This window comes from Candoia aspera, chromosome 17 (assembly GCF_035149785.1).
Source record: "Candoia aspera isolate rCanAsp1 chromosome 17, rCanAsp1.hap2, whole genome shotgun sequence".
Classification (NCBI taxonomy): Eukaryota; Metazoa; Chordata; class Lepidosauria; order Squamata; family Boidae; genus Candoia; species Candoia aspera.
The window spans coordinates 5,737,328-5,758,696 of record NC_086169.1 but is presented as its reverse complement, the minus strand read 5'-3'; the positions used below and the strand labels follow the sequence as shown (position 1 = coordinate 5,758,696).

Sequence of the window (21,369 nt, the reverse complement as noted above, 5' to 3'; positions counted from 1 at the left end):
TCAACATATACTGCCTTGAGCTCCAGGAGGTCAACCTAACTCATAACTCAACTAAGAAGTCCCCCTTCCAGGAGAGGGACTACAAAGAATGGCTTACCACTAACAGATAGGATGTATCTCGCCATGGAGCTGCCCATAATATTTGAGGCATGGCAAATATAAGTCCCACTGTCACTTTTGTTTAAGCTGGGGAAGATAAGGATATTCTCTTGAGCATCCAGCAAGGGTGTCCCGACACCATCCTTCTCCCATTTGTATTCCTGAGGGCTGCAAAGGAAGGAAGAACAAGGAAGTCTACTCAATCAGATCAGTGGATCAAATAGAAGGGATGAAATTTATTTTTGCTTTGTTTAGCTGTCACTTCAATGTCTACAGCCATCCATTTGTACGTGACCCTGAAAAATTCAAAGAAACAATATGAATTAAGAATTCAAAGCAGCAAGGACTGATTCCATGGTCTGGCTAAGACTAACTTTTATCCGCATCCCTCCCCATCCCAAATACACCTGCATCTGCTTCTTTGCCTCTAGGGTTTTGCTGCTGCAGCACGTTTATTTGATTATAAACCATTTATTTTTGTGCAGGGGTCTGGAAGCATTGAGGAAGACAGGATATAAAATAAAAAAGCGCACTTGCTGACAACAGATAAACTGGAGGGCTTCTGTTATCTAAACCACAGCCAAATACAAGCACAATTCTGTAGGAATGAAAAAAAAATCAAAAGGGACACTATTGGTTACAAATCTGACTTCCTGAGAATCATCTTTTTCTTTTTCTTTTAAGCAAGCTTGTAGCCCTCATGGTTAACAATGCCATGCTTGACTGAAAATCACGTACAATGTGCCCTTCCCAGCAACTAGAGATCCTTCTTCTCCCTAAGCAGAGAAAATTCAGACAGGAAAGCACAAAATAAAAACAATTATGCAAATGTTCCTCCTTTGGCCTCCTTGACATGGGCTGCCAAATTTTGCTTCTCCTGGAAAAAAACTGTGACCTCAAAAGCACAACTGTCCAAACGCAGCCCCACCTGTTTAAAAAGCAGCTTAGCTTTTTTAAGCCTTTGGGATGAATTGGGAGGATGGTGAAAAAAGGGCCAGTCTGTTTTCCTAAAGCCCAAGTTCCACAGACAGGGCCCACATTTAAGAGGCTTTGGTATCCCTCCTTTTTGAGATGGGAAACTAATGGAAACTGACTTGATGGAACTTTGAAGGGGCTTTTTTTTTTAAATGCTTTCAACGTCAAGGAAAATACAGGTAGTCCTTGACTTATGACAATTGGGACCAGAATTTCCGCTGCTAAGTGAGGCAGCCATTAAGTGAGTCACACCTGATTTTATGACCTTTTGTCATGGCCGTTAAGTGAATCACTATGGTTGTTAAGTGAATGACATGGTCCTTAAGCGAATCTGGCTCCCCCCATTGACTTCGCTTGTCGGAAGCCATCTGGGAAGGTTGCAAATGGTGATCACGTGACCCTGGGATGCTGCAACTGTTGTAAATACATGCTAGTTGCCAAGCACCTGAATTTTGATCACGTGAGTGCAGGGAGGCTGTGATGCGATGGTCGTAAGTGCAAGGACCAGTCACAAGTCACTTTTTTCAGCACCATCGTAACTTCTGATGGTCGCTAAATAAATGGATATAAGTCGAGGACTGCCTGTAAGGAATAAAGATCCTGGCCATCGGGGCTGTCCACAGGCCATCAACATCCAGCATAGATAAAAATTAAAAAAAAGAAGGGTGGCACTGGCCACAGGATTGTGGTTGCCATCTTGATTTTTTTGACCCCCCTCCCCCCGCAGAGGCCCCTGATGGACACAGTCTCTTGGCACCATCACCCAGCAGCCCTCCGCTTCCTCCCAAAAGATTCCCCATCACCGCAAAGTCCTGTGTGCTAAACTTCTAATTTTGAACTCCAGTCCCGGACAGGTTCCAACAGGGAGAGCCCCAAACAGTGGGGACGTGACAGGTGTCCAAGTGAAAAAAAAAGAAAATAAACAAAGGAGAGCCTTAGCCTCCTCCATGTTTGCTGTAGAAGGAGCAGCGAAGGGGAGAACCCTGAAAAGTCACCCGCTGAGTTCCCTCCAAGAACAGCAGCAACAAACCTGGAAGGAGAGGCAGGGCAGAAGCCGGAGAAAATTTGTATTTCAAGGGAGAAAAGGGAACTTACATCGGATTCCCCTGTCCCCTGCAGTGCAGCTCCAAGTTGTCCCCTTCCCGTGGATGTTCTGGCCTGGGTTCAATTTTTGCTGTTGGCTTGTCTGAGGAGAGGAGGGAAAAGAGGATACAGGAAAATCAGTGGCCACCATTGCAATTCCAGCTACATTAACTATTCTGGCTAGACCTCTACGGGCTTATTGTCCTTTACTGGAGACGCCAGAATCCAGCGATGAGTCACAGAGTTGTCCTAGGTATCATGGAGGCCTTCCTTGGCATTTCCCAGCTTCCTGTTCTTTCTATCCTGAACTTTTAAAAAGATTCTTTCAGTTAAAACAAAGATTGGTGGGACAGTGACAGGCTGAAAAGCAAAGCACCTGCCTCTCACACCATCTTTATTTCAAGAATGCCCCTTAGAAATATAAAGATCATGGAGGTTAAAAAAAAAAAAAGTGGGGGGGGGGGACTGAGTTCAGGGCTCCTTGCTGTACCCAATGTTACCTCTTTCTAGATGTTACTTTAATTTTCTTTTACAAGTTTTACTTAATTTTCGTTTAACTTGCTGGTTGTCTCCTGGCTCTGTTTCAGTTTTCTCTGAGTGTTATTTATTTATCTGTTTCATCCCCGCCCCCCAACACCAGCCTTGTGAGGCAGGCAGCCCTGAGATAAAAACCCAGTGAAGTTCTGTAGCTAAGGCTGGGCTAGAACGCAGCCTCCCCAGTGCTAGTCCAACACCTTAACTGCTATTTTATTTCTATAAATTACGGGTTCCCTTTTCCTGCAGACTGTTCACATTTATTGGAAACTGAAGGCATATGAAAAATGACAACAATCTGACCCAAGCAGGAAAGAGAATGAAAAAAGACTCATGGCTGCAATGCTCATCAAACATATAAAGATCATGGAGGTTTATTTTAAAGAGAGAGACAAGGGGAGAGAGAATTCTGTAACTTATTCGACAGAGAAGGAAATAAACTGGTTTCAGGCTCATGAAGCATCAAGGTATTGGCTGTTTGCACAACAAATTTATCGTGGTTACCAAATTAACCCACACTATGCCAGTGTTTCTCCACCTTGGCAGCTTGAAGATGTGTGGACTTCAACTCCCAGAATTCCCCAGCCAACATGGCTGGCTGGGGAATTTTGGGAGTTGAAGCCCACACATCTTCAAGCTGCCAAGGTGGAAAAACACTGTACTATACAGTGAACCAGGAATTAAACAGACCAGTTGGGTTTGTACCACTTGTTGAGCCAAAAATCACACATGACCAAGATTGAATGGAGCCATCTTCTTGCACGTTGCTTAAGTTTGGTTAGTTTAAGCTCTTTTGGGTGAAGACTGTGTGGAAGAATGAAACCAAGTAAAATATGCCAGGCAGATGAAGACATTGAAAAATAAAGAGACCAGGAAGGATGTTAGGAGGAAGAGAAGACAATGCCTAGCTTCAGAGAACATGTTAAACTTAAACCTGGATTAACCCTAGCCAAGAATTAGGTTCACATAACGTCAAATCTCCAAATAGACAAAACCATCCTGAAGTTTAACTTGGTGGCCTAGTGAAATAACATTTTGAGGCAAGGACTGGGTTCCCCCTACACGTTGAACCACAAACAGCCTAATCCGTTTCGATCAAGCCAAAGTGTTGTCCAAAATGTAGTGGCATTCCTGCCCTGGGCAAGGGGTTGGACTAGAAGACCTCTTGAAGGTCTCTTCCAACCCTCTGCTTCTGCAAACTTAAAAACTGAGTAACAGGTCCATAGGTGTCAACAATAAAAGTGGATTAGCTACTCCTCTTTCTGTAATGTGCTTAGTCTGGTCATCTCATAAGGTTGGCTCAGAAGCCTCCAAACCACGGCTGAGCATAAACTAGAACAATGTTTTGTGCAGTTAAAGAAAGTCCAAGAAGGCCTATGCTGTGTTTCCCAAAAGAGTGATCTTCAAATATGGGTGGAAAACTTCAATTCCTGGAACATCTAGCTGGCAGGACTTAGGGTGAGTTGTGGGTGCTCCATCGCTGGAGGTTTTCAAAAGAAGATTGGACAACCATTTGTCTGAGATGGTATGAGGACTCCTGCCTTGGGCAGGGGGTTGGACTAGAAGACCTCCAAGGTCCCTTCCAACCCTCTGATTCTATGATAGCTGGAAATTCTGGAAATCCAATGCACCACCACTGAAATGACATTAGGTGGCAGAGAGGAGTTAGTGTTTTCCATATCTCTTTGCTGTCCTCTAGTGGCCATCCAAAGCTTTGCCACCACAATATGGTAGCCTTAGAACTGATACTGTAATAAATCTGCAAGTCTTTAAACAAGTCATGGGCTTCTAGCATCATCCAGAAAGTACATTTCCCCTGTCTCCCCCCGTTGCCCAGAGTCACGTACAAAAGACAGATAAGCGTTGTGAGGCGGATTTCTCAGAGATCTGCCCAGAGGAGTGATCAACCGTGCACGTGACGTCCGCACCGTCATCCTCTTGCCCAACTGTAATTTCTACTTGGCTGGTGACGGTAAAGGTCTTTCCATTGGCATCTTTCGATACTTCCGAAGACCGGCCTGTTTGGGAGAGAAAGCAAACCACAATTGTAGCAAAAGGAGATGAGGGGTGGAATGACGTAGATACCAAGGCCGTCAAAATGCCTCCTTTAAGATTCTGGATTAAAGTAGACAATGCTTAAACGATATCTCCAGAAGTGGCCACTTTGGAAGAAGTTTCTGACTTAACGAGGTTCAGCTCATCACCTGCCTTCGAATTAATGGAACAAAGATCTAATCCAGCGATTTTCTGTTGCCCCAGGACTCAAAATTACAAGAGCGCCATTTATTTATTCAAAGCTTGTTTTGCCCCCTCTCCATATTTCAGGGGAGCTTGCAATAGAGTCACCATCACCATCGCAAAACCACCTCAAGATTAGAGTCTAGAAAAACGCCACGTAAAAGGAAAGGTGGACAGGGAGGGAAAAGGCGACTGAGGCAACTCAATTTTTTGCCTGTGTGCATGATTTCTTTGAAGACTGCAAGGGTCCGTGACTAAAATTAAGAAATGTCAGGAAACTTGAGCCCTGCAGGGTAACCTGTAAGCTCTCACACAACAAAATAAGTGGCTATTTATTGGCATGTAATTTGCTACTATTCAGAGATAATTAACTGAGAGACCTCCTGGCCACATGATACTGCAGGTTAAGGATCACTGGTTTAACGGGCTTTAAAGAAAGAGGGAGCCAAACCAGAGGGGAAAACTTTACCCTAGCATCTGTGCCTCCATGTTCAAATGCAGTCTATCTCTGAATACTGAATGGTAGAGGCATCTCTCTCAATTTCATGAAGACTTCACTAAAGCATTGACCACACCTGGGAACAAACTGGATGGTCCAATCCAACATCCCTCTTGGGTTCCTACCTGTCAAGACTCTATCACCCTTATTCCATCTGAGCTGTGCAGCTGGCTTGCTGCCAGAAGAGGCACATGTCAACAGAGCCACATCTCCTTCCCTAAGAGGACCTGAGTAACCAGAGATCTGGGGCTTCTGTGGGATTCCTGCAAGAAAAGAGGACAATGAGGACTAGCGACTTGCTTAAAGTATTCCAGCAAAGCCCAGACAGCAGGGAGGGCTGCCTTCTTCACTGAGATGTGGCAAAGCAGTATATTCCTCAGCCACCGAAGCTCAACTCTAAGATGTGCCAAGGTTTGGGGTTGGATACAAGAAGATCATCAGCCCTCATTGGTTGTGATTTTCAATGGGCAGAAAATGGTACTACTTGGTTCTCTGCAGGATGAAACCCATGCTTCCATAAAACCCACGTGCCAGGCTCCTGGGTTCTGAGCCATAAATCAACCCAAACCAGCTGGATGCCCAGCCCACATTTTTCCCTGGTGGGAGTGGAGAAGATTCTGATCTTCTTCCCCCAATTTTCTAGTGGATCTTCATTCACTCAGTGGAAATATCTACAAAGCATCCTACAATTACCATGGGGCGAATGCAGCTATAGAGGTTCTGTGATCAGGATCCAGACAGGTCTCTGAGGTGGAGTGATCCCTTGCCCTCCACAAGAGAGGGTAGAAAGGATCTGCCTTGCTACTGTCTTATAACCCAGTAGGGATGCCAGCCCCTGGACCGTCTGATTCAGCGGCAGGAGTTCAAGTGAGGTGTCTTCCCCTAAGTCCCTGCCCGGCCAATTCAGGGGCTACAAAATCCATCTGTGGAGTCTTCCCAGACAGAGCTCCTAAAATTGGGGCTGCTTGGCCATTCCACATCTTACCCAAAGGGAGAGGATGAAGACATCAGAAATCTGTGAGGACCAGAATGTGGAGTTGGTCCAACTTCAGGGATTACAAGCAGGGAAGACACATTCTGAGGTGTTCGTTCCCAGAAAAGATAATGCCTTTGGGGTTGGGGTGAAATTATAGCTCTGCCCTGGGATGTCATCTTCCCTGCCTTGTTATTAAAGGTTCCCTAACTGCCACTGCTTCTCCAAGAGCAACCTTGCCTTCAGGATGTACAAAACAGCGGTTCCATTCCTGGAACATTTCAGCCATCCCCGCAACATTCCGTTTTTCCCTTGGGAATTTGCAGCTCAAGTGTCTGTTTTCAGAAGGGTATTTCCGGAACGAGATATGATTGGGATATTCCAGATGGGGTCCGCCCCGGGAACTCGGGAAGACCGAAACGTTCTGGAAACAGGCCCTGCTGTTTTGCACATGGCTTGCCACTGACCCCTTCACCTCACCCAGCACGGTGACCATCGCCTTCGCAGTCCGTACGGGCCTGGTGAATATCGTGCAGGTATATTCTCCCTCGTCAGCCAGAGTTGTGTTGTCAATACTGATGCTCAGCTCGTTGGACGTCGAATTCTCCAGCTGGATTCGAAGGTCTCGCAGCGCTAAGACAAGGAAGAAGGCTGACTTAGAGAAGTGGCAGAGAGGGCCATCCTAGGCATCTCCGTTACCGTTTTCAACAGCTTGAAAAAGCTTAGATTTTTCTCCTAACTTGGAAACGCAACCCACGTCAAGATTGTCAACCTCCTCTAAAATATAAAACCAGGAAAAGCCGCAAAGTGCACAAAACCCTTGTGCACACTAGAGAATTTCACACCCGATTCCACAGAATCGCTGAAGATGGCAGCGAAAATATGTGCTGGATGGAGTCACGTGCTCTGGCTGCATGTGTGAATCTGTGTCAGTCTGTGCTTAAGGAACATTTTGTGGCCAAGGAAGCAGGCAGAGATCGAAAATTGCTCAGAGCCACCTGTATTGGTGTGAATTCCAGAGGAAAATACTACAAATCATTCCGTATGACACTTCCTTAGGAGACGGCCCCCTGGCTGTTGCAAACGGCCTTTCTCCTAACATTCATCTTCACGGCTTGAAATAAACAAACAAAAGTTGGAACTAGCAAGCCATTGCTTCAATGAATTGCTATAGCATCCGTTGCTGCAAACAGAACAAAACAAAGGGACCAAGCTTGAAGCAAAAACAAGCTTCTCTCCCCCCCGCCGCAAATCAAAACAGAGGAAAACGAGCTATCAAGAACGTTGTAAATACTATTAAAAACAGTATGACATGACATGACATCCCTGGCATTTACCATATGAAAATCAATATACTTTCCCCTTAGATTTATAGGGTTGGAGTGTTAATCAATAAATCATATATCACATTCAGATAACACCTCTGCAATTCAAGAAATTAAGCGCACCGCTGTTTTTTTTCTCAAGCCTGAAGCAAAAGGCATTTGTGAATGCTCTCACATAGTTAGCTTGGTTTGATGTTGGTTAGAAGAAGAAGGAAGTTTAATCTGCCTAACTTCGGGCATATACATGGTCATGGTTCCAAATCTACATCCTACTTGATGGCATAGTAAAAGAAACAGGGCAGAGGCTTTGGATATATGGCATTATTATTTATATACCACTTTTCCTTCTAAACTTTTTTTCCAAAGCAAGGTATGATGGTTTTAAAGGTACGGATAGCCCCAAAATACGACTGTTATTAATGGCAGATACGGACATATAAAATCACTATATGCCTTTCACATGTGACCATATGAGATGCATGTGTGTCATCCAAAATAACTCGTTTACGGTTCAGACCAAAAAAAAAAATGTTCAAGATTTTTAAATTTGATTTTAAATTTGATTTGATTTCAAATTTGATTTGATTTCAAATTTGACTTGATTTTAAATTTGATTCTTAAATTTGATTTGATTTAAAAAAATTTAAATTGATTTTGGCTCTCTTAAGCAAATTGTATGATTTGGTTTTAACACAGGTTTCCAGTGCCGCATTTTAAATTTGTTAGTCATCCCTGGTAGTGAGGAGGAGGAGGCTGTATGATTTGGGTTTAACACAGATTGCTGCTGCTGCAGACTGATGGAGCTAGAATGGGGTTATTATAGACAGACAGACAATTAGGAAACAGCTGAAAGGTTTCAAATACTGCATTTTAAATTTGTTAGTCATCCCCTGTAGTGAGAAGAAGGGGGATGTTGAAAATATAGAATATCAACAATAAACAAATAATATGCATTGTGTTTGTGGCATATTAATAGCTTAGAGACGGAGAAAAGAAATCGTCCAAATTCCCACTGAGGAAAAAAAAATGCTATGTGGGTCGCTTGGAGGCAATTTCGAATCACCCCAGGTGAGCAGGAAAACAGACATATTCAAGGTTTGTCCCTTATCTCCGTTTCCCAGGCAGGAGAAATCCCTATTTGTGGCAATGCCCCATTTTCCCTTATTTGACACAAAGAGTTGTGGGGGCCCTAGCTGAGATTTTCCGACAGGCGTCTGGATTTTACTTCCCCCTCAGTGACGTCAAGAGGGTCTGAAGGCAGATTTGGGCACTGAAAAGGGATAGGTGAAAATGCCAGGAAATATAAAGAAGCACAACAGAAGCTCAATTTGCAGAGCCTGGTTCCAAACTGAGCCGGTGGGATTTGGCTGGTAGCTAATTGCATTTGTTACTGGCGGCTGTGACGATCTACAGTGTTGTGTTTTTTTTTTTGCAGTCGGGATTTTAGTCCATGGGACTGATAAATCATGGTAAATAAATTTGGCGTCTGTCACCCGCAGTAGCCACAGCTGCTGGCCTCCCGCCGCTGGGCCGTGATGAAATCGGCGCACTACCTCGCTTTTCTCCGAAGTACAGCGTCTGCTGAGTAGGGTTGGACCACTGGAGCGACGAATCTTCTGGATCTTCCACCTTGCAGGAGAGGATCACCTTTGAACCCGCTACCACGACTTCATCTGAGGTCACGGGCTGGCTTCCTGCAGGAAATCGAAAGGGAGATTAGCCAAGTGGCAGTGAACAGCTTTAGGGAAGTCTGCATGCCCAGCTGGGCTCAGTGCACCCCTCCCAGGATCTTGTTCCCCTGACCTACACTTGTTCCTTCCCTCTTCATTCAACCAGCAGAATTTTCGCACCGGGTGAGTGCCAGTCGCTCTACCTCTTTAACTAACTGTCTTAAGGACTGGAACCTTAGGTCAACTTCTGAGGCTAGCCACACACCACTTCCTTTTGCTTCCAGCAAATAGTTCCCCGGTGACCAGAGGAAGCAAAGGAACTAAGACTTGGCTCGCTTGGCAGCCCCAGCAAAACATAAAAAGCATCCTTTCACTGTTGACCCCTTGTATTTCCGAGCCAGAGCATTTCATCCCCCCGCCCCCAATGCTGTGGGTGTCTTCACTCAGCACATTCTGCACCGCCTTGTTAATCCAGGAAATTACCACGGCCCCTCAGCGCCTCCCTCCTCGGCTCTGCTCGGCCCCAACAGCAGTCCATCCTCTGGAGAAATAAAAAAACCTCTCTTGGCTGACTTCCCAAGCCCAGAGCCTCTGCTGCTGCCTGCCCCGCCCCCAAAACAACCAGCCCCTTGTCTCAGTCCGGCTGCCCCCATGTTGCTATTCAGAAGTAGCCCTTGACAATCAGCCCCACACGGAAGCTTCAGAAACACCCCACATGACGCGGCGAGCGAGCCAAGGAATTCAGGCAAGTGGGTGCCGTAAGGCTTTGTCCAAATTGCTGAATTAGGAGGACTTTTCCCGAAGCCTCGCTGGGCGGGCTGGAAGGGTCCTATGCCAGGAAGGTTGGGGGGGAGGGCAAGAGGCTTCCCAGCCATGCCCTTCTGCAGCAAGAATTGAGGGTCCCCCAATGTCCTGCAGTCCTCAGCTGCGGTCAAAGAAACCAGATTAAAGCAAGATTCAGTTGCCAACCGGCTGCCACCCGTTCCTGGCTTGGAGCTCCTTTGCCCAGGGCCAACCTTGCCACATCTGGTCCTGCCTCTGGTACAGCCAGATGTCTTTACAAAGCTCCCTGCGCCGACAGAAATCCTTCAATCCTTGGAGGTGAGAAACTAGGCCATATTCCTCTCCCTCCTGTCTTCTCGTCACCCGAAGAGTTAATCCTTATGCCGCTGTTAAGCTGTCTACCTTCTGCTGTCAGAAGTCACCCCCTTTTCTTGCACTTTAGTTGCCATGGAAAGAGAGCCGGGCTCTGCACTGCACTGCCTCCTCGCTGCTCAAAACACGCTTGCAGGGTCTGTCGCTCCGCAGCCGTCAATCTTTCTGGCTCAAGCTGAACAAGGAGAAGGTGGTGCCACAGCAAAGTGGGGTGGCTCTGTCCAAAACTGGGTCGAGAAAAATCTGGATGGTCGCAGGAAAGGACAAAATCTGTTTGCTTTTTCCTTTCCCCCACTTCCCTGGGCAGCAAAAGAGCAAGCTGTTGTTGACATTCAGCCTTGCAACCTGTTTCTATTCGATAGCCAAAAAGAAAAAATAAAATAAACATGAAAACCGCCCGTGGGAAGAGACTTGCAGAATGCTTTCAGGAAAGGCAAGGGCGTTTTACTTTTTCTAGCGCCCGAGGTGATCTCGCCCGCGGCGGCGGCGGTGCCCAGGAGAAGCCGGGCAGGCGCTCAGTTCTCGTCTGAACAAGCCCCACTCCTTCATTTGCATGTCCCAGTTCCAAGTTCTCTCTCTTCCAGATGCGGATGTGGGTACTTGGGGGACCATCGGAATGAGCACGCTCCGTGACCAGAGAAAGCTGGCTTAACCACAGTGGAGGGGACAGGATGGTGGGTCGTGGATCCTGGCTGGCACCCTGAGCTGGCGTGCTAAAAGCTGGTGCCACCTGCCCAACTTGTCATTCCTCCGAGCCACTGATAGCTCTCTCGGCGGCAGATCCCCGCGATTTAATGCTCTCCACGTCCGCAGCTACCGCGAGCTACCTGCGCTCTGTCTGGAGCCCTTTGCGACCCCTCTGTTTGGCTTGCGTTCTCCAGCCCAGCAGGCCTGCCAATTAAAGCCGCGTTCTCTCGGCAGGCAGGCGCGGCGGGCTGAGCAGTGAGGTGCCCCATAATAAACATCCTCTTCATTGAATGGCTCCGTGGATTGCGGCTCCCGTCCTTCCCAGCCAGCCTTGACAGCTTTCAATATTTCTCCTAATAAAGACAATAAAAGGGATGCTTCCCCCCACCCCCTCCCCTCCCCTCCCAGGGAGGGGGAGGAAAGAGAGAAGGAAGCAGCTTGTTTCTTAAACGGCGAGGGACACAATTCTAGGACAATCGGAGTTTTATATTAAGAGGGCTGTTTGGGAAGTGTGTGGCCCGGGAGCGCAACCACCACAGCCTTGCCTGCCAAGGCCATGCCGAGGGCCACCCTCCAAAACAGAAGGAAGGATAAGACAGGATGCCCCGTCAATCAATTCCAAACGCTTCACGTTGATTACTTCCCTGCTCCCGGCACAGAAAACAATTGGAGTGGGGACACTGCAGGTTTTGCAGTCCAGACCTGCACAAGCATTTTAGGCAAGGAGAGGAAACTGCCCGCTGCCAGTCTGAACACTGGCCCGTCGTATCCTCCACTCTCGGGTCTGACTGTTGCTCCCTTTCAGTGGTGCAGGAATGGACCTTGAGGACACCTGGGACCTCCCTGCTAGGAGGGGGAGAGACCTAAATGCCCCCCAGAATTAATGGCCAAATCCTCATCAACAAGCAGAACCAACATACAGCTAGTCCTTGCTTAACAACCACAATTTGGCCCGGAATTTCAGTTGCTAAGCAAAGCAGTCATTAAGCGAATCTGACCCGATTTTACAACCTTTTTTGCAGCGGTCATTAAGTGACTCACCAGATGTTAAGCAAACCACATGGTCGTTAAGCAGATCACACAGTTCCCCATTGATTTTGCTTGCCAGAAGCCAGCAGGGAAGATTGAAAATGGCGATCACCCGACCACGGGACGCTGCAATGGTCATAAATGTGGACTGCTTGCCAAGCACCCAAATCGTGATTGTGTGACCGTGAGGATGCTGCATCAGTCATAAGTATGAGGACCGGTCATAAGTCCAAACTGTCACTAAATGAATGTTTGTTAATTGAGGACTACCTGTACATTCCTGGATTGACGTAGACCTGTTCTTGTGAGGCATGGCCTTCCTACTTCCTCTCTATTTTTCAAAAGTATCTTTTATAGTCAGGAGGTGGGCGCCTGCAGAGACTTCTTATTTTTACCGTAAAAATAAACCTGCCGAGGCTGTCTCTCTTTTTTAAATAAGTCATGTTTATTCTGAAAGAACCCACACGGCTATCCAGTGCAAAGGCCATTTTCGGGAAGACGATTAAGTTTGTGTTGTAAACCTACCGAACAGCTACACTGCAGTTCATCACCTTGAACCAAGGTCCTTCCTGCATTATTAAGAGACTTCGACAAGACTTTCTGAGATTCCCTTTTTGGTGTGCAAAGGAGGGCGTTCTGTCTCTGCATTTCCGATATTGGCTGAGTATTGACTTCCAGGGTCTCTTTCCAAGGCTTTACTCAAGGAAAAAATCCATCCGTGCCTGTTCCAGTTTTTATCCGTCAACACTGAGCACCAAACTCACAGCCTGCCTTTTCTGTTGCCTACCGTGGGGTGAGAAAGGACTGGCTTTCTATTGGCCGTCCGTAATCACGAAAAGGTAGAGTTTGCCAGCATCTGGAGGATCGTGGCTTTCCTGCCTGTGGGAAGGCCATTCTCTGGGGAAATTAAATGGGAAGCAGTCCACAGAGAGAGCTTAAGCCACTGAGATCTAGATGCCCTTTTTTTTCAGGCTGATGGGTTATGGAGAGCCTCTCACAAAATGGCAGCCATGGCGGCCATGGGCAGCTACAACCTCCCACAGGGAGAGGCAGTTTGTTCCCTGCTAAACTCGGCTCTACAAAGGCACGGTGCCGAACGAGCGATTTGGAGCCGGGGTGGACGGTGCACAGGGCATGCGCCTGTCGGGGCCTCGTTAAAGCAAGCCCCTTTTCCTGGGCTTGATGTGAGCCCAGGGTAACGTGCATCAGAATTAAGGACGTACTGACATTCGCCACAGGGACTTTGGAGTGGGTGTTGAGTGTGGGCAGACCGACAGAACTTCAACTCAGAAGCATATTTTCTCAACACAAGTGTATTTACTGATTCGGCAGTATACAGATAAAATGAATGAATGAATGAATGAATGAATGAATGAATGGATGAATGAATGGATGGATGGATGGATGGATGGATGAATGGATGGATGGATTTGATGCATGCCTGCATGAAGGTTTCTGCAAGACAAGCTGGGTTCTCTCCCATCTTGCTTGGTGTGGTTGAAAATCCACTGCTTCTGCCCCAGGGGTGGCATCTCTGTGTTTGCTTCCCCACCACTCTCAAGGATGGAAACTGCCAAGTGTGTTTCCGCCACATCCTTCCCAACCTCATCCTTAGACGCCCAACTGACATAGAAATGGCAGCATCCCCAAGCCAGCCGGGGTGCCGCTCTGTGTTTGCACAACAGGCGTAACCCGATATTTCACCCACTCTCTGACTTCATATAGGGACGCGGTGGCGCTGCGGGTTAAACCGCTGAGCTGCCGATCGGAAGGTCGGCGGTTCGAAACCGCGCGGCGGGGTGAGCTCCCGTTGCCAGTCCCAGCTCCTGCTCACCTAGCAGTTCGAAAACATGCAAATGTGAGTAGATCAATAGGTACCGCTTCGGCGGGAAGGTAACGGCGTTCCGAGTCGTCATGCTGGCCACATGACCATGGACAGGTCCTTACGGACAACGCCGGCTCCAAGGCTTAGAAACGGAGATGAGCACCGCCCCCTAGAGTCGGACACGACTGGACTTTACGTCGAGGGAAACCTTTACCTTTACCTACTGACTTCACAGAATCTACTGAACCATGAATCAATCAAATCGATTGGATTTGCACAGGAACCGCCACCAACCAATCTGGAGTACAGCTAACCAAGTTTAACACTGTGTGAGTACAGTCACTAAGTGTGGTTAAAAACATGCTGTGTGAACCCAGGCATTGTTCTGCTGGCTTCCATGTAGTTGCCCCAGAAAGCAGAAAAACCTGTTTTATCATGGAACAATCAAGCTAAAATCTACTGGTAGCTCTAGGGCTATTTCTCATAAATTAAAAATAAAGGCTAAGGTTTCTTATCTCAGGACATGCAATTAATCAGCTCATCAATGCAAGGATGATCGTTTTGTGAAGATTTGCTATCAATAAGTAATTATCACTGACTGCACCTCTTGCATTTCATTTCCCTCTGGCCTTTTTTTTTTTTTTTTAATCTCCCTGGCTTCTCCACTGCCATCTGTGGGGGCTTACATGCATCCTGAATCTCGCAAAGTGGAGCACACCCCATAATAAATTTGCTCTCAAGCAAAGTTCCACTTGTTTCTTGTTAATGTTAACAGAAGGAATTCACAAAGTACACCGACTGAAACTAAGGCTGCTGTTAGAGCATCAGGTGAACCTCCTAATGCAGAAACCCGGTGGCCTTTTCCAGAGAATGCTGCAGGACTGGATTTCTTGCATGGAACGGGGTTGGAATGGATGACCTCCCAGACCCCGCCCAACTCAGTGATTCTATAGCCTTTGTCACGCTGAAGAGGAATGGTGTGCGGGGGAGAAAAAAGGCTTTCCCACACTCCCATTCTCATTCAGTTTGATGAAAGAGAATCTGCTTTTGAATTTTTTTTTTTCAAAGAAGAAGGTAATTTTGTTGGAAATTCTCCTGGGTGGAAGGTGGTGATTGTGCACTTATTTTGTTGCAGAGTGGCAGTCTGTGTGTCGGTGTGTGTGCGTACACATCCTCTCTTTCATGTTACAATTCTCTCTCTCCACAGGGAGAGAGACTGGCTTCCTCTTTCTCTCTTTTTTAATAAACTCTCCAAATTTGTTCAGAAAACCAGGTTTCCATCTGGAAGTGGAAGGAAAGATTTCATTTTCATACAGCATTTGACTTGGCGGTGGGGCCTGCAAACTGAGCGAGAGAGGGCTGGAGTGAGAGGGTGGGGTGAGATAGTTGCTGTCAACACAACCCAGAAGGGGCAAATAAATGTACAGGTACTCCTCACTTAATGACAATAGGGACTGGAAAACTGGTTGTTAGGTGATGTGGTCGTTAAGCGAGTCACTACATGACTGGACCCAATGTTACGACCATTTTTACGATGATCATTAAGTGAATCATGGGTCGTTAAGTGAATTGCCACATCACTAAGTGAATCCACCTTTCCCAATGGGCGTTTTTTGCCAGAAACTGTCAAAAAAGGTTGCAAATTGTGATCAAGTGACTGCAGAACGTTACAGCTGGTCATAAATGCGAGCCAGCTGCCAAGTGCCCAAATTGCCATCATGTGACTGCGGGGATGGTGCAACGTTTTGCAACAGTCATAAGTGTGAGTACAGTAAAGTAAAACACAGTGAGTAAAGCACTTTTTCCAAGGCTTTGGACCGTCGTTAAAGGAACAGTCATTAAGCAAGGACTACATGTATTGAGAAGAGATGTTGAGGAGATGCTGGAAAAGGAACTACTCAGTGGTTGATGGTTTAGATCGGTGTTTCTCAACCTTGGCAACTTTAAGATGTTTGGACTTCAGCTCCCAGAATTCCCCAGCCAGCCAGCCAGCCTATGCAATAAAAACCGACACCCTCCCATGCTACAACGTGGGGGCAGCAAAGGAGAGCCCTTCCCATCCCATGAAATCAAGGATACTCAGAAAGGCCAGGGGGTGTGCGGGAAATGGCGGTTCTTCTCTTTCCCTCTCTTTCAAACGAGCAAGAGATTTCCTTGGCTCATCGCATTTAGCCAAACAGCCCCAATTCCGTTTCACCAATTTGGGTTTAGAGGGGGAAAACTATCTTCAGGAATAGGCTTCAGGAATTTGCGGGGGTGGGGTGGGGGTGGGGGAGTTGCTACTTCCTTCTCCCAAGTTTTAAACCACGAAAGGTAATTCCCAGAGGAAGCTCCTGGATATAAACAGCCCCAAACTCCACTCTGCCGAGGTTGATAGGGAAACATCTGCAGGGAAACCACCAAGCTCACGAGACGTCAAGGACCCAACTCTTCAACCCTGAGCTGCATCCGTTCTCCGCCACCGAAAAGGTAATTCTTCAGGCCTGCATTACTAGCTCCTGACTCCTTTCTTCACCCAACCATTATCAACCCGTCCTTAGGCCCAGGCACACCATTCCATTCTAAAAGTCCCAACCGCTTTCTTTACAGGTAAGGCGCCATCCAGCTTTCCACAACATGGCTGGGAATTTGGGCGGGGGTGTGTGTGGTCCTCATGCATCTGAAGAGAACCAGGTTGGGGAAGGGAAGGAAGAGAAATTCAGACTGGAATTTTATCGATCATCTAATCCAAGCTTCTGCCAGGCAAAATTTGGCTACAATAGCATCCTTGACTGACAGCGTCCCATGGGAGGCATCCTCAGTGGTTACTGTTTGCAACTTTCTCTGATATAAAGTGTTTTGCACACAATGTTCCCAAATAGACGACTGCTCCTCCTAGCTAGACACACACACACACACACAATTTTTAATGCACAATTTCCATAGATGCATTTTCAGGGGAAGGCAATGGAGACTCCACCAAGTTTTGGAGGACCGCACAATTTTGATCTGCCTATGGCAGATCCCACCCTCTTCAACAGAGAACCCAACAGCTTTCCCCAGAGTTCAGTAGATCCCAGAACATCAGACTGGGGTTTTGATGTGTCTCAAAACACCCTAGTTTTGTGGTCAGCTGTGACCCTCCAGAGAATCCCACGGGGGCCTGGGAACCTGGCCTAGAGTTGGTGACACAGACCGCCACCAAACACCAGCAAAGCATCAGAGGAATGCTTGGCTTAAGATGCCACTGAAGGCCAGAACTGGGTGCTGCCTGAAGTGACGGTCTCTAGAACCTGTTTGCAGAAAATAACAGCTGCTTCTGACCAGGTGCACAAGCCAACAATGTTGGAATCGTGCCAAACCCCATCCCCAAGGGCTGGTGCTCCAGCACAGCCACCCCACCATGCCAGAAATGGTAGTAGCTGCAGGGAGCTGACTCCTGCTTTATAAGAAAAAGGGAATATGAAGGAAGGAGAAGACAGAGATAAAATCCAAGGAGGAGGAGGAGGAGGAGGAGGAGGAGATAATGGGTACGTCCTGTCTGTCATTTCACCAGCTGCAAGCTGAGGTTGGTCCCAATTCTGCATCAGATGATGACTTGGACCCAGGGATGGAGGGAAAATGCCTCTCAACATTTTCCTGAACAGGTATGCTTCCTAGGGCTTTGCACATATTTTCTTCTTCAGGTATATGCCTGATTGGGCTTAAAAATAAAAGCAGGCACAAATGGCCTATTCAGATTTCTCCCCCCAATTTCTGGGAGAGGCACTGAGTGGGCAATTCCTCTGAAGGTCTCTAAAGAAAGAGAAATGCACCAACCATTTTTTTCTGAGGAAGGGTCTCTTTTCCTTGCTAACGGCGATGGGAGACCCGCTAAATAAGATTTCCTCTTGATGCCTCTCCTTGGAATCGAAGCACGGGAAGCCAGCGAGATGGGATTGCACAATGAAAGAGCGGACCTCCACCTTTCATTGCTAGAAAAATGCAAGGACTCTCCATTCTATCTGTGGAATGTCCCCGAATATTAATTTTTCCTTTGAAATACTTTCTAACCCAAATTCTCCTCCATCATACTGAACGAGAATGGCTAGAAGAAAACCCCAGATAACTCCTTGGTCCCATTCTAGCTTCAAATTATGCCCTCTGGCATACAGATTCAAGCAGAACAGTGAGCCTCTTTTGAGATACACTGCTCTTGAAAGTGGAGGTTCTGTTAAGTTGGCAGGGCTGATCGCTCGGGGAGTGTGATTCAGGGAAATCTGTGGAAAGGTTAAATCCATCTGGATTTGCAGTCTGATGCAGCCTTCTCATTCCAGCTGGAAAACTCATCCAGTTTGACTCAGATGCTCAAATTGTGGCCAGTTTCAATTAGCCTTGATTCAGGTATCTACACCAGATTTTTTGAAGGGGGGGGAATAGAAATATTCCAAACCTATTCAGAGGCACCCCCTTCAAGTCAGCCATTAACACCAGAAAGCCAGCTGGCTTCAGATTTCCAATTCTTTTGCTTTCAGACCCAATCTCTGGAATTCACACAGGCCGCCTAACAGTCAAGTGCTCCTCCGTTAATTTGTTGAAATTGGTTTATTTAAAAAATGAGGACAATCTGTTAAAAGAAAAATCCATGAAAAATACCCAGTGGCAGTCCTGACAGGTGAAGGAGGTTTGAGTGGCATGCCCAAAATGTAAAATTTGATTTTCAGGAAGTGGGATTGTCAAAACTGCAAGGCTGAAATGCTTCTGAGAAAAGCCACAAGGAAGATGTGAAGTTGATTCACCCTGTACTTAGGAATTCAGTGGTAGACTGCCCCTGTGCATTATGCTCTCATCAATTTTTTTCAGGAGTGGGGTGGGGGGGGAATTATGATAGACAAAACAATCTGAAACTTAAAATGTATCGCGGTTTCCTTTTTACCTCTACTTTTCACATTTTAAGTCCCACTGAATATTCTGCCATAACAAAAACACAAGAACTACTTCTTCTTAGAGCATTTCTACATTTATGGACATTTCCTTATTACATATATTATATACAGTTACTTTTTAAAAGATTTAAAAATCTGGCGACTTATCCTGTGTCCCATTCAGATTATTTCTGAGTGCTGGGAGCTAGTTTTATTTTCATCAACAAGTTTATTTCAACAAAATATTGGCAATAATAATAATGGAGAAGTAGAAAAAGGCCAACAACTTGTGGGTTGCTGTTTTTTTTGCTCTTCAGAGTGGCAATGCATAACAACAAGAACAAAAATGAGGAGCAAGAATTAAGCAAAAAGAATCAAGAACATCTAATAATAAAATAAATCCAAAACCAAGGATCAAAAGCCTGAAATGTAGCAGGCTCATTAAACATTAAAAGCTTTCAGAATGTCAAGCTTCAGATGGTGTATGGTCCAAACATTTCTGCCCAATCACTGCTTTTGCATAAATTTAATACAGAAGATTTCCTTTCTCCTTTTCCCCCCCAATTGTTCAAATTGCAAATAATTGCAGCGTTATAACAGCCCTCATCAAAACTGCATGCCTTGCTTATCATTCTGACAGTCAATCAATTACGGGATCCCCCAATGCTTTTAATCTATTAACTGTCTCTGTTTGGCTTAATTAATTAATTAACTAATTAGTATAAATATTACTCTTCTGATATAGGTGATGTTATCTAAGACGACATTTTTGCCTTAACGAATTAATACAGGGAAATCATTCCCAAGGAAGGGAAGTCTGAAATCAAGATGGCACTAGCTATTCTATCCAGTGAGGAAATCACAGCCCTGCAATAATCCACTTTTCCTAAAAATTACGACTGAATTGCCCCAGCACCAATCTTCCACCCTTAACTGCTCCCAAATCCACAATTAATAACTGATTCCTATTTCTTTCCTGTTAGCACTTTGATAATGTAACTTGATCTTCAAAGCCTCTCTGGGACTTCTCTCATTGCAAACCTCATAACAGCCCTGCAGGGGAGTCCTTAATTAACCTCTCGAAGTTGGGTACTCTGACTTATTTATTCACTAGGTTGATACCCTAATTTTCCTCCAGGGGCATATAAGTTAGCATACTCCCCATAAAAACAACCCCGTGAGGTCTGTTGGTCCAGGGATATCTGTAGCTCAGTGTTTCTCGACCTTGTCAACTTTAAGATGGGTGGACTTCAACTCCCAGAATTCCCCAGCCGGCCATGCTGGGGTAAAGATGGAGAAATGACAACATGATCTTTTGGATCTCCACATGAGTTGGAAGGAGAGGGGCAGGAGGAACAAAACTGCCAATGCAGTTCCTCGTATCTAAAACCACAGATACATAAATCATAAACCAGAAAATATACATGCCGCCCAGAGTCACTTTTTGTGAGGTGGGCGGCCATATAAATTTGATAAATAAATATGGTGGTTGATTTCAACCTGGTTGAGAAAGCGGCGATTGAAATGGGAAAAGTCGGGGATTCTTAGAATGTTTTCCTTTTTCCCCAGTGCTGCTCCCCAAAGTCACCCCAGTTTTTGTCAATCATAGGTAGTCCTCAAATTACGACCACAATTGGGACCAGAATTTCCATCAGTAAGCAAGGCAGTTAAGGGAGTCACGCCCAATTTTACCACCTTTTTGCCATAGTCGTTAAGCAAATCACTGCGGTTGTTAAGTGAGTCTGGCTTCCCCCATTCACTTTGCTTGTCGGAAGCTGGCTGGGAAGGTTGCAAATGGCGATCACGTGACCCCGGGATGCTGCCACTGTCGTAAATTCATACTGGTTGTCAAGCGCCTGAATTTTGGTCATGTGACCACAGGGATGCTGTGACAGTTAAGATGAGGACTGGTTGTAAGTCCCTTTGTTCAGCACTGTTGCAACTTTGAATGGTCACTAAATGAATGGCCATAAGTCGAGGACTACCTGGTAGTTTTTAAGGAAAAAATTGCACAGCAGCCACAACGTACTTAATAAAACCAATGGATCATTTATTCATGGCACTGTAATATTTCCTACGCTCTACATTTTTCCTCACTTCCTTTGTCAGGCTGTAACTTCACCCCAAAGATGCTTTTGGTTTTTTCCTTTTGGCTTAGAAATCTTTGGATTTCTCAGCACCAGAAAGTCTTTCTGGTAGGGATGGGTGGATGGGAGAGCAGAGTTATTGTATTCCTGGGGAGGCTCAGATGAGAGCAACGAATGAGTCCAAGGCTGATCCTAAAAGCGAAAACAACCCTGTACCATCTGAGAATACAGCAAAATCTCATAAATTAAGGCAGCCCCCTACGCCCGTCTGTCGGAGGATCTGACCACAGCGAAGCCTTGGGCACAG

General features: G+C 46.2%; 2 protein-coding genes across 2 annotated transcripts in view; both read right to left on the bottom strand.

Moving 5' to 3' along the window:
* The window catches only part of TAGLN2 (transgelin 2), a 288,943-nt gene that overhangs the window by 151,386 nt on the left and 116,188 nt on the right, over window positions 1–21,369 (bottom strand). The window lies entirely within an intron of this gene.
* CADM3 (cell adhesion molecule 3) overlaps window positions 1–21,369 on the bottom strand; it is an 81,478-nt gene that overhangs the window by 10,736 nt on the left and 49,373 nt on the right. Inside the window, exons 2-7 of the mRNA XM_063317196.1 lie at window positions 9,280–9,420; window positions 6,882–7,034; window positions 5,554–5,691; window positions 4,539–4,709; window positions 2,170–2,260; window positions 98–267 (exon numbers count right to left, since the gene is read on the bottom strand). Coding sequence (XP_063173266.1) covers window positions 98–267; window positions 2,170–2,260; window positions 4,539–4,709; window positions 5,554–5,691; window positions 6,882–7,034; window positions 9,280–9,420 — 864 coding nt within the window. The remainder of the gene's footprint in view (window positions 1–97; window positions 268–2,169; window positions 2,261–4,538; window positions 4,710–5,553; window positions 5,692–6,881; window positions 7,035–9,279; window positions 9,421–21,369) is intronic.